General features: G+C 41.5%; 1 protein-coding gene across 3 annotated transcripts in view; it reads right to left on the reverse strand.

Annotated features, from left to right (window-relative positions):
- Positions 1–9,500: 9,500 nt before the first annotated feature.
- The window catches only part of npdc1b (neural proliferation, differentiation and control, 1b), a 42,283-nt gene continuing 34,597 nt past the window's right edge, over positions 9,501–17,186 (reverse strand). The window contains exons 7-10 of one of the 3 annotated variants that reach the window (XR_004105126.2): positions 14,736–14,815; positions 14,487–14,586; positions 10,455–12,092; positions 9,501–10,018 (exon numbers count right to left, since the gene is read on the reverse strand). Coding sequence is in view for 2 of the 3 variants with exons in the window: in XM_031300927.2 (XP_031156787.1) it covers positions 12,027–12,092; positions 14,487–14,586; positions 14,736–14,815 (246 nt within the window). In the remaining variant the exon portion in view is untranslated. Of the gene's footprint in view, positions 12,093–14,486; positions 14,587–14,735; positions 14,816–17,186 lie in introns of all 3 variants that reach the window. The other 2 variants (XM_031300928.2, XM_031300927.2) reach the window with 2 other exon arrangements.

The following is a 17,186-nucleotide window of genomic DNA, read 5'->3' on the forward strand; positions in this document are numbered from 1 at the left end:
GATTACAGGGGATCAACAGCCACATGCAATTTAGCTAGCAGGTGAAGAATACAAACAATGAAAATCACCAGTTAACTTAATTTAAATTTGTAACTAACTAACTAACTATAGACTAATACAATAACAGGCTTAAATGAACTGACAACCTAAGTTATACAACTTACACTTCTCAAGGATGCACACACACAATCTCAACTGGCTTGGCTGTCTCTTTACTGTTGTCAACTGTTGTGTCAGCAAGGTAGCTAGATAGAAAGACCACAAATTCAATACATGAATTTATTTTACATTATAATTATTACTTAGGTAGCCTATCTTTGAAGTAAAAACAGAAATTCTACAAAGGGAGGGAAAAAGATCGATAAAGAATTCTCAAAGAAGGCTGGCTTGCCCAGGGCCAGGCCAGCTTAGCTGCGTCTTTCTCCCTTCATGTCCCACTGTCTACCTACACCGGCCCCGCACCCTGTCCTGCCTGCACGTTGCAGCTGCTGCTGTCTCTTTCTTTCTCTCACTTTTCCGGGGGAAATATCACTGCTGATATAGACGGCCTTTTGTACAACCACAGCTAAAATCACATTTGTTTCTGGAAAAGACGTAAAGGAAAGCAATTTTTTTTTTTTAGAATGTTGAGATGTAAAGTTAGCCTACCATCTCTCTACTTCTGTCGTGTGCATGCTGTGCTCACTTCACTTCCTTAGCTAAGTCTAATTTTCTCTCGTGCAAGTAACCTAGCCCATTACAAAAGAACTAGCTAATGGCTGGAGACAAAATCACCTAATTCACCGGTGAATTAGGTGATTTTGTCTAACCCTAACCCCGGCCCACCACTGATCTAAGTCCATTCTCTCCCAAACAATGATACAGCAGTACTCATTATGGCACGTTCGAGAAAACCGGGAAGGCAACAGACAAGAAACGAGCAAACAATAGGAAAATGGCACACAGAGACAAAATGGTAGCCTCAGCTTCAGCCCGGTAGAAGTGAGAACATTAATGGATAGAAACCCTAGCCGATAAAACTTTGCTAACATTCACATGGATCAGTGTTTTTGCTTTAACTGTAAATGCAACAAGTGCAAACATTAAAATGCAACCAGCTGGTAAAAGCGGGGAAATGTGCATTTTACAGCTTTTTTTAACAGCTTGCTAACTATGCCTGTTCGACTGCCTTGCTAACACGTTCACAACCAAATCCTTCTAAACAATATCTTTATGATGACTTAATAAATTAAACTTGTCTGTTCAACCCCATACTTTAACCAGGTTTAATTACCAAAGCTACACAGCTAGCTACCTCACTAGCTGAAAGCTAGCTAGGAATTAGCTAGCTTTTAGTGAATGTAAACACATTCACTAAAACCTAGCTAGTTCCTGTCCTCTTAACTAATACTCTCCAAAAAAGCTTTTGGTTAACATCATGCGGTAAAATAAAATAAAATCATCCCCTGTTTAGAGGCAGATTCTTACCTGCCTTTTGTCCACACCACAGTCTTGAACTTGCGGATCCTTAAGGACAGCAGACAGTACTACTACTCAAAGGCAGCAACGTTTTTTTTCTTTTCAAAGGCGGCAAAGTTGTTGCTGGGCAGACTCAAGCCCCCAGGAAGAGCGCCATGTCTAAAAGCCACCATAATGTAATTCACCATGTGTTCTATTAATACGTCCATGGTATTAAGTTATGATACATCCGAGGGATGTATGCAGGGCATGAAGTTAACTTTTTTGACCACCAGCCACTGTGGCAGGTGGATTTTTAAATCCACCTGCCACAGGGACTTTTTAACAGCCACTTTTTTTTTGCGTCATAAAGGTGAAAAACAGGAATTGCTGTGACTCTATGATCCTGTCCTGTCCTATTGATGGTAGCCCGCCTTGATAATCCTGCATAGGGGCCCGGTGTTGGCTCGTTATGCCACTGCATATAAGAGATGACATGACTGACAAAATCAGGAGTAGCCTACGCACACCACAACAACAACAAAACACTGGTGAATGCGCACCATAACACATGAATGTTTTTTGTATAGTTCTTAAAAATAAAAAAATAAATAAAAAGGAAACTTGTTTTGGGGAGAATAATACTTATTACTATTAATTAATTACTCTAGGCTGAGATTTTCTAGGAACTTTACCAAAAAGGCTCAGGATGCTGCAAATGTTGGTAAAATATGAAAAAGGCTGGTGGATTTAAGACACAAAATAATTTATTGGATGAATCAAATATGAACATATCTGTCATTGTCATTGGCTTGTTGATCTTTACATTGCTTAGTTAATTTCCTATCCTGGCCTGGGACACACATTCATACGGTTTAATAAAGTACTTATTGGACTTTAACTTATCATTGCACTTACAATAACGTAGCTGTCCTCAATTTAGGTCATCCTGTACGTCTCTGCGTTTTTTCCTGCATCCACCGTGTGCGTTTGTGTGTGTGTCTGTGCGTGCGTGCGTGTGTTTGTGTGTCTGTGTGTGCGCGTCAGTCGCGGGGGAAACGGAGCAGCCCCGGCCGCTGCAGAGAGCCGACAATTTGAAACAGCAGCGCTGACTTTAGAGTGAAAAATCGTTACAGCGTACATTGATGTTAAAATGTCTACAGGTTGGCAGGACAGTCTGAAATGTTTTGCACGGTCTTTCGCTGTACATTTTGTTTGTAATGTGAGATGTTCGAGTCACATACACGTCTCGTCTTCATATCAGAAACTAGGAAATGAATTTGACCCGTTCTCACTCCCGCTTGGTCAGTGGCTGCACGTGGGATGCTGGGATTGTGTGAGTAATGAAAATGCGATAGGGGGCCCAGGCTGTCAATCAATGTCTTCCAGTAATGCGGGCCCCTGATTGGACCAGGCCCGTAAGCAACCGTGTACCCTGCTTACCGATAGTTACGAGTCTGAATCACTCAATTCTCATTGGCTACCCGCCAATGTGGCAGGTAGATTGACAGTTTCACCCGCCAATCACAAAAGTTACCCGCATTTGGCGGGTGAGCGGGTGCCAATTTCATGCCCTGTGTCGGTACACGATCCGTTCTGCCTGCACGATCCGCGCAAAATGTTCGCGCATGCGCGGTTGTACGAGGATTTACGACACTGCACGATCTGTTCCACGCTTCCGGTCGACAGCCAAGCTAACGTTAGTTTAGCTAACAGCTAATTCGGCTAACTGCTAGCTGAGACAGCATGTAATAACTTTAAAAGACCCTCAAAATAAAACTTGAAAATAAACGTTGACATATATAACAAACACCTAACATATATAACAGCTGTTACGTCAGTTCTACTTTACTTGTGCTCATTTAAAATACAATCACTCAATACTTGTCTTTATTGTTATTACTGTGAAGTCTTAATTTAGCTGTAGCCTGCTTTTCCCATTACGTTTGAGTTAACGTTATTTTAGACTGAATCTAGCTGTCAGCTAGCGGTTAGCCGAATTAGCTGTTAGCTAAACTAACGTTAGCTTCCCGGTGGAGGCTAGCCATAGGCTAGCGTGGAACAGATCGTGCAGGTCGTATGGATACGTAAAACAGTATTATCTTGCGCATGTGCAGAACGGATCGTGCAGGCAGAACGGATCATGTACCGACACCCTGGATGTATGTATGCTGTAAAGCCTGTTACGTGGATGTTGTCGGTACACGATCCGTTCTGCCTGCACGATTCGCGCATGCGCTGTTGTACAAGGATTTACGACACTGCACGATCTGTTCCACGCTTCCGGTCGACAGCCAAGCTAACGTTAGTTTAGCTAACAGCTAATTCGGCTAACTGCTAGCTGAGACAGCATGTAATAACTTTAAAAGACCCTCAAAATAAAACGTGAAAATAACCGTTAACATATATAACAGCTGTTACGTCAGTTCTACTTTACTTGTGCTCATTTAAAATACAATCACTCAATACTTGTCTTTATTGTTATTACTGTGAAGTCTTAATTTAGCTGTAGCCTGCTTTCCCATTACGTTTGAGTTAACGTTATTTTAGACTGAATCTAGCTGTCAGCTAGCAGTTAGCCGAATTAGCTGTTAGCTAAACTAACGTTAGCTTCCCGGTGGAGGCTAGCCATAGGCTAGCGTGGAACAGATCGTGCAGGTCGTATCCTCGGTAAAACAGTATTATCTTGCGCATGCGCAGAATGGACCGTGCAGGCAGAACGGATCGTGTACCGACAGATGTAACGTCATTAGCGTTTCCCAAACTGGCGAGGCTATCGGCTAGCTGGCTAGTTGCTAACATCAGGGGTAGCTAGCATGGCTGTATAGAGGGTTTTCACCGACGTCACGTTCTGGGCGGTAACCTGGATGCACGGCCATATTGGAGGCACTCGGTGTAAACAACTCAATGGAGTAATGGAGTATTGTGCACTTTGGATACTTTAATACTTTATGTCTAAACAACAGAAAAGCTCATCAAAACGCGTCCAAGATGCAAAGGCATGGAAGGACTTGGACCACAAAAAAAGGCGTGATATTTTGAGAAATTTACTCGCGGTGCAGATCCCTACGAGTTGGCTCCCTCTTCTTGTATCCATGGCGACCCGGTGATTCTTCCTTCAGTTGCATATCCCAATATAGTCAACTACCTGGCTTCTCGCCGAGCCCATACACAGCGGAAGACCTTAAATCAAACAAAAGTTTGGAGGTTTATAACCAGATGGTGTGTGGATGGGTGAGGGAGACGCAGTACGAAGTCATTAACGACCGTTTTGTTGTGAAGGCCAAAGTAAGTAATGCAATAACGTCTTTAATCAACCTAACCTTAACTGTATGATATCGTTGTGATACTCAAGGTGTAGCCAAGTGACTCTCAATCGTTTATTTTCATTTCAAAGACCGAACAAGACAGAGTTTTCCCTCCTAGATCCTGGTTGAGCTTTGTCAACCACAAGCGTCTCCTTTCCTCTGATAACTTCTGGCATTCCTCTCCCTGGTTTTTAATAACTTTTGGAAGTCGATAATATTCCAAATTTTTTTTCTCGGTCTGACCTATTGGTACAATCTAAAACACGGCAATAATTAACCATTTTCCTTGACGCCGTTCGGGATCTTACTTCAGTGCCTGTGCTTTGTTGTGATGCAGAGTACCTCCAACATGGTGACTTTGGGTCTGATGACGCGTCATGAAAACCCTCTATTAAGATCTATACATAGCTAGCTATATGCCTACATAACATTACTACAGACATAGTGATTACATCGCCTTGGTTCTCTCTTATGATACATCCGAGGGCTGTATGCTGTAAAGCTTGTAACGTGGATGAAGGATGAAGCCATGGATGAGCTTTGTTCACGAAACTGAAGGCTAACTGCTAGCGCTAGTTATTAGCTAGCTAGCTAGCTAGTAGCACGACATAATTATTATATCTCCTTGGTTGTCTAGCTAAATACATCTATCGTTTATTTAGCTAAGCATGTAAACGATCGGGAACAACGAAAACACAGTGTTTAACGTTAGTGAATATTTTAGACACTGAAAACGACGAGTTCATGAGTTCGCCACTTGTAAGAGACACGAGAGAGAAGCTCATGAACGAGCATGTTGCTACCGGTTGCTAAGACAACACAAACAAATTGTTGCTAGTCCGCGTGTCCATCGTGACGTCATGGGCCAACAATGCGGAAGATCCGAGCTCCATGTTTGCTTTATGCGCTTTTGAGCACTCTCATTGGAACCAAGGGGGTAAGCCCGTAAGCCTCTCTTTGGACCGCGAACCTCCTATGGCGCCATTTTAATGCTACCAAGCCATCACCTCCCGTTAGCATTCCATTGACTGCCATTCATTTGGACGCCACTTTGACAGCGAATAACTTTACATCTGAAGCGTTTAAAGACTCTATTTGTCCGTTGTTTATTTCTAAAGAAACACGACAATGTATAAAAGGCTCCATTACCTTGTACCTCACGTTATGGCTCCGTAGCAGACGCTTTTGTAAAAATAGGCTAACGATTGTGTCATAACCACGCGACTTACTGTCGCACAGTAGAGAAATTACCGTACAGTACAGGAGAAGCGTGCAGGCAGTTTCCTCTCACATTAGCTGTTTAAGTGTAATTACTAATGTTAACTAGCATTTTAGTTAGCAAAAATTAGCCTGTGCCTATGTTATCTCCTTACATATACCTACGCTCTCTGTCTCTGCAAGATTGGGAATGATTGAGATTTCTCTTGGCACCGCTACCAGAAGACTTCCAACTTTCAGACATGTTGCTCACGTCACATTTACGTCTTCGAGCTCAGTTGGAGGCTGTGCAGTAACGCAAGCCATCACCGGAAAAGTGCTTCTAATGGCCTTCACTGGTCTCCGTCCAGAGCAACGGGATCTGTTGCTTTAGATGTAAAGTTATTTGCTGTCAAAGTGACGTCAAAATGAATGGCAATCAATGGAATGCTAACGGGGGGTGAGTGCTTATTAGCATCAAAATGGCGCCATAGGAGGTTCGGGTTGTGAGGAGACGCTTACCCCCTTGCCAACAACAAAGCCCAATCTGTGCCCACGCCCAGCCGAAGCCCAACCAGCCCAAGTGAGGCCCATGTTGGCCCCAACTGGACGTGTTTGCAGGGTAAAAGGACACCGAGTTGACTAATTTCCTCCTAAACAGGTAAGCGTTGAGCTTCATTCATTTATATCACGGCTAACGTAGGGATAGTCTTTCATTCATTTCAACATTCATGTGCTCGCATTAAATTAAATAGAGTACTCAAGTTAGTTACTCGCAATTTATTTTTCTACACAGCCGGTGAAGTGATCCTGACTGGTGCTAACACCACCATGTTAAAGGTCCAGTGTGTAACGTGTTAGTTGTTCATTATCAAAATATGTGTTGCCTGTTCAGAAACTTGTCCTTTTTCATGAATATTTACCACCACCATCAATTCCAAGTATTCCTTTTGCCTTGAAATTTTACTTTTGCATTCACATGAACTGGGGTAGATGCTCCATATTCATGCGCCATCTTGAAATACGTTAGCCAGTAAGGGACATACAGGATATACTGCTCAGCCTCTGTCACATGATAAACTCCCAGGTGCTGCTAATGCTGCTAATGGGTATCGTAGCTTACCGGCCCTGGCAAGTTTGAAGAAGGACACATGGTGGACCACACGTATTCAAAATCCAAATTTCAAGAACAGGAGACTTCTTCTTAGCCCAGAAAAAGAAAAAGGATATTGAAAAGAGCAAGAGACTGGCTTTTTGAAGTGTGAAGGTTACCGTAGCTGTAATACGTACTTTGAACTGCGTGGTGCGAGAGAGTTGATTGCGATATATGATCTCAACACTAGATGGGAGAAATTCCTACACATTGGACCTTTAATACACGCTAACTGCTAACTTAGGATCCATGACATATGCCAGAAACCGCAAGTTTGACCTCCTCATAATGGAAACATGCAATTTAACTTTGGCCATACACCCTGTAGGCTGAATTGTTGGATTGGGACAGTGTTCTCTACAGGTTGCTTTGCAATGTACGTAACGTTATGTTATGTGATTGTGTACCATTGCCAGCTTCAAGGTTACATTATGATATGTTGGACAGTAAGATGATTCCCACTTTCTTACAAACTGGAATGCAACCATAATGTGTAATGTATTGACTGTACAATGTATAGACAAGCTGTAGAATGGGTCTGGAGTAGTACCGACAATCTCCCCCCTGCCAAAATTGTTCCCCCGCTTCTGTTCAGCGGGCGTAGCCGACAGACAGTGACTGTGCCCTGGATACAGACGACCGTGAGGTCGTGGTCTTTTAAGTGGCTGTTGCAGCGACATTAAGCCAAGAAAAGGTGGCTGTCAGCCAGCTACAGAGCGCCGCGAGAGCACGTGCTTTATTAACCGCCAACATAGAAGCATCTAGCAACTCCGCTGCGGAGTAATGTCTGGCAATGCGTGACTAGCATCAAGCTAACATTGACATTGCGTGACATTGGGTTTAGCGTTCTTACCTTCCGCTTTCTTTGTGTTGTAATTTTAAACTCCAGTCGATTTATGAGGACTATGGTTAACCACTCCTCAGATCTCTGCAGGGTAAATCCAGACAGCTAGCTAGACTGTCTAATCTGAGTTTTCTGTTGCACGACTAAAACAACCTTTGAACGTACAAAAGTTCCACCAAAACAAGTTCCTTCCCGAGGCTATTTTGCAGCGGCACAGTGGCTCCGCTCGGCGCTTAGCACTGCCCAAGACGATTGTGATTGGTTTAAATAAATGCCAATAAACCAGAGCGTGACTACATTCTGTGTAACCCCCCCCTCCACAGTCGCTGTGTCAATGACGTCATGGCTCACTTGAAACTGGAAAAGCTCAGGTATACCTCGAAGGGATTGATTAATTAATTCCATAAAGTGTGGCAACCATTCCTGGACTATAATAATAACACAATGTCACTTAATGCCTAGTCTCGCATTGCCAGACCTTCCTCTACAGCGCTGAGGAGGAGAGTCTGGCTAATCCACACAGCATTCGGCGATGGGAGAAAAACGTGGTCTGGTTTATTGGCACTTCTTTAAACCAATGACAATCGTTTTGGGCGGCGCTAAGCTCGGCACGGAGCCACTGCAAAACAGCCTCGGGAAGGAACTTGTTTTGGTGGAACGTGTACGTTCAAAAGTTGCTTTAGTTGTGCAAGAGAAAAATCAGATTGGACAGATAGTTTAGCTAGCTGTCTCGGTTTACTCTGCAGAGATCTGAGGAACAGTTAACCACAGTCCTCATAAATCGACCGGAGTTTAAAATTCCAACACAAAGAAAGCGGCAGGAAACGGACATCCGCGAAAAGACATGCATCCGACGGCAATCCCGGAAGTGGAACGTTGTGGATATAGACTACTTAATGCCTGTCTTTGCCTATTCTAATATGGATATCTAACACTGCCTTTATTTATTTTAATTTTTTTATCCATAGTACCATTATTGATATAAGCGCGACATTTTATGCCTCTGTATATTTATTTACATGGTGGTACCTTTTTGTCTCTTTTTTGTCTGTGCTCGCCAGTCTCCGGGGAGGGAAGGGTGGATGTTGTAGGATGATTGTTTGTATTTGTGTTTCTTGTATGTTCTGAAGAAACCAAGACAAATAATTGAATAATAATAATATTTGCTACTTTTCACACATTTTCTTTGGTGTTTTCTTTGATATTTACATTTAAAAATCTCAAATGGCAAGTTAGCACAATCAGCAGGAGAGTTCACACAGTGGGGAGTGGATTTTCCTTTCCTCAGTGTCTCATGGTCGTTATCTTGTCCAAAAAAATGCAGCAACATTGTAAAAATACCTAAAATTGCTTAAATTATTATACATTGTTCACAAAGCTGACATGAAGGCAGCTGGACAGGTCTGCGCCTTCTAGATTACAAAGTCCCTGTTTTCAGTATGTTAATCCAAAAAGTGTGGGTGAATGAATCCTTTAAATATGACAGAAAAGTACACGACATTTTAAAATTGTGATTAGTGGTTATTTTCTGAAAAAAGAAAAACAACAAACCATGTTTCAGTTCAGATTATATAAATATTTATTTCATTTCCGCTCTGGTATATCCACATGCATGCTAAACATGGTGGTAAAGAAGTTCTCCTTAGTGTTCAGAACCCATTATATAGAGTCTGAAAACAGTCCGTATCAAAGATAGCTAGCTTAAGTAGTTACTTGTTCGAGAATTCCTTTACAAGACCCATTTGTCATTAGAGAGACAATTACCAAAACAAGACAACAAGCGCATTGTTTTTGTTTAGCTCTCAGCACTCCTGAAGGGACAGCAGAAATATGTAACATTTAGAAAAGGCAAACAATATGAGAATTGTATCATTTCGGGTAATCCTTCATCCCTCCAACCATAAATAGTCCTTCATTTTGTTCCACAACCTCAGTAGGTTTGATTAAAACAGTTAAAGTATCCTGTGTTAACACTCCTTATATCCGCTGTACATATATAAATATATATATTTTTGACATATTGTAGGTGTATGTGTGCAGGTCAAATGCAGTTTAATATGGTACTCCACTGTGGGAGAGCTAAGAGAGGGGCCGCAAAGAGTAACTTTCCTTAGAGACAGCAGCAAGAGGCCACAGTTTCATCCAGGGTTACTGCACCTAGTCAAACATCTGTCACTGGAGGTAAGGAATCATCCTGGGTGTGTAATGTACTGTGTATGATCAATGCAGTGGGGCAATGTGACCATCATCAAGATAAAGAAAGGTAGTTGTGCATGTCTAGTCCTAGCATTTAGGTCAGATGAGGATAGCAGCTTCAGTAAAAGGTAAAAGCGGAGAATATTCATTCGGGATACACCAATCCAATCCTTTATATGGCTAACAGTGCATACCATTAGTATAAAATTCAGTGTTTCTACTATTAATTATGTTCATTTAGTTACGACAGACGAACAAATTAGTATTTGGAAAGATGAAGTTAGACTGGTGCATGTCTTATTGCCACATACTGGATTACATATTATGTTAGCAGGGATATTTTTGAAATTTTGAAAAAGCCAGGCTGTTTCTCCCAGCTTCTAGTCAACTAATCACCTCCTGGCTGGTGAATGTAATGGATTTTTACTCCATTTACAATTATTTTCTATCATTTAATCTTGGCTTATGTTGTAATATTATGCTGTGTGCCCTCTCTTTGAAATAGTTTCAAATATATTTAAACGTCAGCGTTTCAGTTTTTCATTTCCATGATACTAATTTGTTTTATGACAATGTGTCTTGTCATATTGAAAGTAATAATCTAAAGCATTAAGCTTGATTGGTTGTACTTGACATTATGCAATCGGTTTTATACCTACATGAACCTTGCCCCTTTTTCATGTTATGCCTGGTGAAGACTTGGTAGGATTTAAACGTTGCCTGTTCATTTCTAATAAACATTCGGGAGCTATGTCATAGTGTGCGGATAAGCTCTGCTTTCCCCTTAATCAACAAAACTATTACATTTCAGTTAAAAACCTATAATGCACAATAACTGATATAACAGGTCAAATATGTTTTCAAAACCTGGATATCACTTCTTTCTGAGACATGTCCTGTCCTTTCCACATGAGTAGGAACCCTGTAAGTATAGTCAACGATAAGGAAACAACAGTTCAAGATTTGACACAGCGCTCCGGAATCTAGCGGAACATGTGTAAGCCATGTGAGGTAAGATCTCTTTCCTGTACACCTTAGCAGCTATTTACAGATCACAATAACCATGGGGACAAGCCATGTTAGTGAGATACCATGTATACAGGATGGACCTGCTCTGTTTCAGAGTTCTAGGTAAAAAGGTTTCAAAGTACTTTGAAATCATTCAAGTTATATGTTAAATATAGCAAGTTTGCACAAGAAACTTAAGAAGAACTGTAAATGCAAATTGACTCTCAGGTTTCATAACACACTGTCATCAATTCATGCATAGAGGAACTGGACTGAGAACACAATGACTACATAACATACTGATAAAGATCACGGTGTGTTCGTGAAATATTAAAATCACATTTAAAAAAATGCTTAAATAAAACCAAAGCCTGCAGTAAGAACTCCATGAATTCAAAAGTACTGATTAATAAACATGGATATTGATGAAGGTCTATCAATCAATGACCTGATAGAAAAACTGAGTCGTAGCTCAGTGGCTGGACTCTGCTTCTATTAACACAGGATATTATATTCAATATGCATGTCTGCTACCTGTCGGAAGTTATTCTGAGTTCTTGGATATTGGCTGATTGTAATTTTTTGAACAGAACTAGGAAAGAAGAGTGATGAAAGAACAGAATGTGGCTGTAGAATTGGAGGCACTGGTCCCAGATTCAGTCCTGCGTCAACAACAAAAAAATAGCGCTGTGACGTCCTTTAAATGTCCATGAGCGCCTCATTCATCATCGTCTTTCTCCTCTATGTACCTTACACTCTCCATCCTGTCCATTTCAAGGGTTGGACTGAGCAGAGCAGTGTATGTGGAGTGTGTGTATGTGTGTAAATTCAACTATTTGTACACACAAATGCTGCATTGGGAGTGGCATATCAATGTCCAGGTTTACTTGTGGAACCTTTGAAGGGTGGAGTCATCAAACAGTGGGTTCTTCACCTCCATTTCTCCAGTCTAAAGATGGACAGAGAGAGAGGAGCACATTCTGGGTAACAGTTCATTATCAGAAATACTTTTTTTTTTTTTTTTTATAGGAATTAGATTGTGTGGATCTATGGAGTATAGTATAACTAATATGTATTTAAAAGATATTAATATTATTATTAAAGAATGCACACATTTACAGTATATCTAGTAATATGTCATCCAGCATCAGTAACTTTATTATTAGTATTTAATCATGTTATTGACAGGTTCAGTGACGTTTGATGATGGGGGATATAGATGATTACATTTTCTAAAATGCTTATGTTTTACAGTTGGTTTTGGGATCAGATCATGTGTAAAAACTTGTATGTTTATATTTGTTTTAATGTTTTTACAATTTTATGTATTATAATTCCTTCTGTACCTATTTGGATCTTCATGATCTTAAAAATGGAATAAAAAAGTAGAACATATTGGATTAAGGTAGTGTAACTGATTCTGTGTTGGAGCTGGTCATATTTTCAAGGTGTAAATATCTTTGAAGCTGAAAACATTTGATATATCACCTTCCAAAAGATACCCAGCACCAGCTTTGGACCTTTTTCTTTCAGAGCAGACTTTTTAGTCCCTATCTTATTTCCGTCGCAACGCAGCGCACAACGCAGCGCACAACGCAGCGCACAACGCAGCGCACAACGCAGCGCACAACGCAGCGCACAACGCAGCGCACAACGCAGCGCACAACGCAGCGCAACTGTCATTGGTAGTTTCAGACCACCGTGTGTAAGTAGCGTAATGTCCTCACGCCCATGGGCGTGTTAGTCCTAAAATGAGGTGTGGGCAGGCCTGGTTGGCGCATTCCTATCTTGATGCAGAAGAAAGCGATTGCGCAACCAACAAAAACCTGGTCTAAAGTCAATGGCACAGTATTTTTCTGCTATTTACAGGGTGCATTATTCAGATAAGTAAGTAAGTAAGATTAGTGATGGGCAGATTGAGAGGGAGAACGAGAGAGAGAGAGAGAGAGAGAGAGAGAGAGAGAGAGAGAGAGAGGGAGGGATAGAGGGAGAGAGAGGGAGGGAGGAAGAGACGGAAGAAGAGAGAGAGAGAGAGAGAGAGAGAGAGAGAGAGAGAGAGAGAGAGAGAGAGAGAGAGAGTACTCTTAAATGTCTGCGGTGGAAATGCAGATCATATCTAGTGTTTTGGTTCATGTCCATACGGGTTATATATGGTTCTGTACTGAACCAAAAGTGTTTGAAGGAAACACAACTAAAGTAACAAATCCTTTAATTCTGGCCACTTGGGGGCAGCAGAACAAGCAGAAAACATCTTGCATTTGTGTGTGGTATGCCTGAGAGGAAAGCGCTCCAGATGGTCATCACCACTGCCCAGAAGATCATTGGCTGCCCTCTCCCCTCCCTGGAAGATCTTTATAGTTCCAGCTGCCTCAAAAAAGCCCAGGGCATACTAAAAGATCCATCTCACCCCAGACACTCTCGGTTTGAACTAGTGCGCTCAGGAATACGTTTCAGGACAATGAAAACACGGACACAGATTCAAACTGTTTTTATCCAAAAGCCATAACTGCGCTACTTGAGTATTACGAATGAATCGTGCAGTGAATGCCTCGTATGTGTGGTATGTCTGTGTTTGTGTGTCTTTACTTTCTTTTTATATATTTTTATAGTGACTTTTAGGGGCTCTTTTACATTTATTTATTCACCTGTTTTGCACTTTTGCTGATGTTTCGCACTGATAGGACTGTATCCAATTTCGTTGTAAATGTACAATGACAATAAAAGACTATTCTATTCTAACTTACACATATCACCTACATTTATACTGTATGCAGAAACAGAGCAATATTAGCATTCATTAGGAGTCATGTTTGTGTCCACCTGATGGATGTAAGTCTAATATTCACTCTCCTTTTAGCTCTGGTGGTCTCCATCAACTCCTGAGAAAAATATCTACTTCTTTAACATTACTTACATTGTCTGCTGTTTGGTGCTAAGCAACTGAGCCTCTTCACACTTGCCTGCTGCTGCTTGAAACAAGGTTGTTAAGAGCTTGATTGTGAGCTAGAAAATAAAAACGAGCTACAAAAAGCTAAAATGCTCCCTAGAGCTGAGGGAGTAATTGTGTGTTTGTCATTATGAAAGACATATTTCACATTACACATGGCCATTTGGGCTATTGTTAATTAAAAAAAAGTATTGATCAGTGCAGCTTTACATTATTTTACATCATGGCTTAAAATACAATATAATATTTAGTTATTTACCATAATTTTATTCCTGATTTCTGGTTAAGGGCTTCCTACTCACAGCATTGATTCAGCATTGAATTATGCTGAGCTGATGATAGACACAGTATAACTTACAATAAAAGTTGAGATACTGTAATAACGCGTTTACTCACAGGTGCCAATCCAGGACACTCATACACTGTGAAATCTCCATCCTCGTTCTCCTCATCGGTCGATGCTCCTGAGTCAGGAACTTTTGGATCATCCCTTTGTCTACACACACAGACACACAGTCATACAAATATTCAGAGGATAACACAGATTTGATGAGGCAGAGAGGGCAGGGAGGGACAAGAGACAAGGGGCAGGAGACACACATGCTCAGGAGAGATGAGCGTGTCTGGGCTCGGGGGGTGACTCACTTCTCCAGGGAGAGCATCTGCTGCTTCTGGTGCTGGTAGTGGTACATCTGGGCACTGTGGGCCAGCTTCTTGTCCCCAGGCTGGAACACACCGAGGGGCAGAGGGGACATTAGAAACTCAGTGTTATAAACGGGTGGTGATGGCATAGTGGCTATGACGCATGCCTTTGGTGTGGGAGATCCGGGTTCGATTCCCATCAACCAATGTGTCCCCGAGCAAGACACTTAACCCCTAACTGCTCCAGAGGTGTGCGACCTCTGATATATAGCAATTGTAAGTCGCTTTGGATAAAAGCGTCAGCTAAATTACATGTAATGTACTCATCCACATTGCGTTTGTCCTTTTAGGGTGCTGCCCAGCAAGAAATTGTTGGATCACATTGTTAAGGAGGTGTCCAACAGTAACCCAAAAAAGTATAAAATGTATGATATGCTGGCCTATTTAAAACCTTCTCTGTTTTCTGTGTTAAAAGAGCTCTGAAGAGTTTTAAACTGACAACACATAGATTTAGGTTATTTTGTAGCAGACAACAGTTAACAACAGTTCAACTTTCATTTTGGCACTGTATTTCCAGGTTCTGGTAAACCATTATACAGAATAAGAATATACTCATCATCAAAATGCTTTGGGCAGGGATGTATTACCGAGTAATATTATAACAGCAGTGCCACTAATGTGAATGGACTGTATTTATATAGCGCTTTTCTAGTCTTAACAACTACTCAAAGCGCCTTAAAATAGTACAGGAACACTAGCACCTGCTATGGTTGCAAGAGAGAGCTCCGGCACCCACATCCGTATTTCACTAAATAACCAGGTCTATTACTTTTTCTTCGAAGCCAAATTGTTTTGTCTGTTATCACGGTGACTCGGTGAAACGCCTGCATGCACGAAAGAGCGGGTCTCGTTGTCGCCTAAACTATTTACTCTTTCAGAGAAATTTGCTAGCATGTTGGCGGCTAATGGAGTGGTGGCTAACGGAGCAACTGAAGTGAAAACGTTCTCTAATATGGAGGAATGAATCAACCAGGTCTTGGAGAAGCATCTAAGTGTGCTTAAATCAGTGATCTACAGCGCAGTGAAGGGAGTGCTGGCAGAAATTAATGCCTCGCAGCAACGGGGCAGAACCTGAGATGCAGGAAATCATGGTATGTGAACCGGACCAATCTGACTGAGTCACATTTACGATCCAGCAGCTTCGGATGCCTGAAAGGATACAACGCGAGCTGCATGCTGAACACAACTCGGATGTGTTCATCTGCCGTGCTGCCCTGGGAGCGACCCACTGTTACTACACACTACACTAATACTAGAGATGTTCCGATACCGATACTGCCTAAAACGCTGGTATCGGTATCGGGAAGTACTGGAGTTTATGCACCGATCCGATACCACGTAATAAAGCCCTAAAGAAAATCTACGTTAAAGTAGTTTTATTTATGTTCTTTTTCCGTTATAACTGACTGTCAAACTGCATAATAAAAGAAAGTTCTGTGGCGTTCATTGTTTGTGTTTGTTCATGTTTCACAAAGAGTTTAACCTGAGCCAGACTGACAACAAAGCTATAAATAATATTACATCCATACAGGGATAGTAGTATACAGTTGTTAAAACATAATAAAATATATGACACACTGGTATCGGTACTCGGTATTGGCTGATACGCAAGTTCAGGGTATCAGAATAGGTATCGGGAAGCAAAAACTGGTATCGGGCCATCTCTAACTAATACACTAAATATTACATTTAAATAATAATACATAATTAATTAAATAACCAGCTTTTCAAAAATGTGCAATTTTAAGCTCATTGAACTATTAAAAAAGTGCTATAACAGTTTTACTCGCATGGCTCCCATTATCCTTCGTGACACGCTCTCTTCCACTTCACCTGACAACTCTTCTCCAAAACAAACAGCTCTGTGATAACAGAGCTCAGCCCATAGCTTCATTCACTCAAAGCAGATAGTATGCGTGAAATAAAAACAGGACACGTAATTTCACTGTGTGTAGTGCTAACTACGCTAACTAACCGTGTATTGTGAACAGCGTGTAGTGATTAAAAAAAACAAACAAACAGCTGTGTCTCAAAGACCGGGCAACAGCCGGGACGTTGAGAATCCACGCGTGAGAGGTGATGGATAGTTCCAGTCACTTCATCATGTATTCACTTCGTTGAAACAAGAGAAGAAACCCTTTAACCCTTGTGTTGTCCTCCCATTGACAATGCAATTTGTTTTTTTGGGTCAAAATTTAAAATTAACGGGCCACTCGGGTAGCTCACCTGGTAGAGCGTGTGCCCCATGTACAGAGGATCCGTGTCCGCTGCAGCGGCCGCAGGTTCGACTCCGACCTGCGACCCTTTGCTGCATGTCATTCCCCCTCTCTCTCCCCTTTCATGTCTAGCTATCCTGTCATAATAAAGGCCTAATATTTCCTAAAGTTCACAAGG

Source organism: Sander lucioperca, chromosome 2 (genome assembly GCF_008315115.2).
Source record: "Sander lucioperca isolate FBNREF2018 chromosome 2, SLUC_FBN_1.2, whole genome shotgun sequence".
In the NCBI taxonomy this organism is placed as follows: Eukaryota; Metazoa; Chordata; class Actinopteri; order Perciformes; family Percidae; genus Sander; species Sander lucioperca.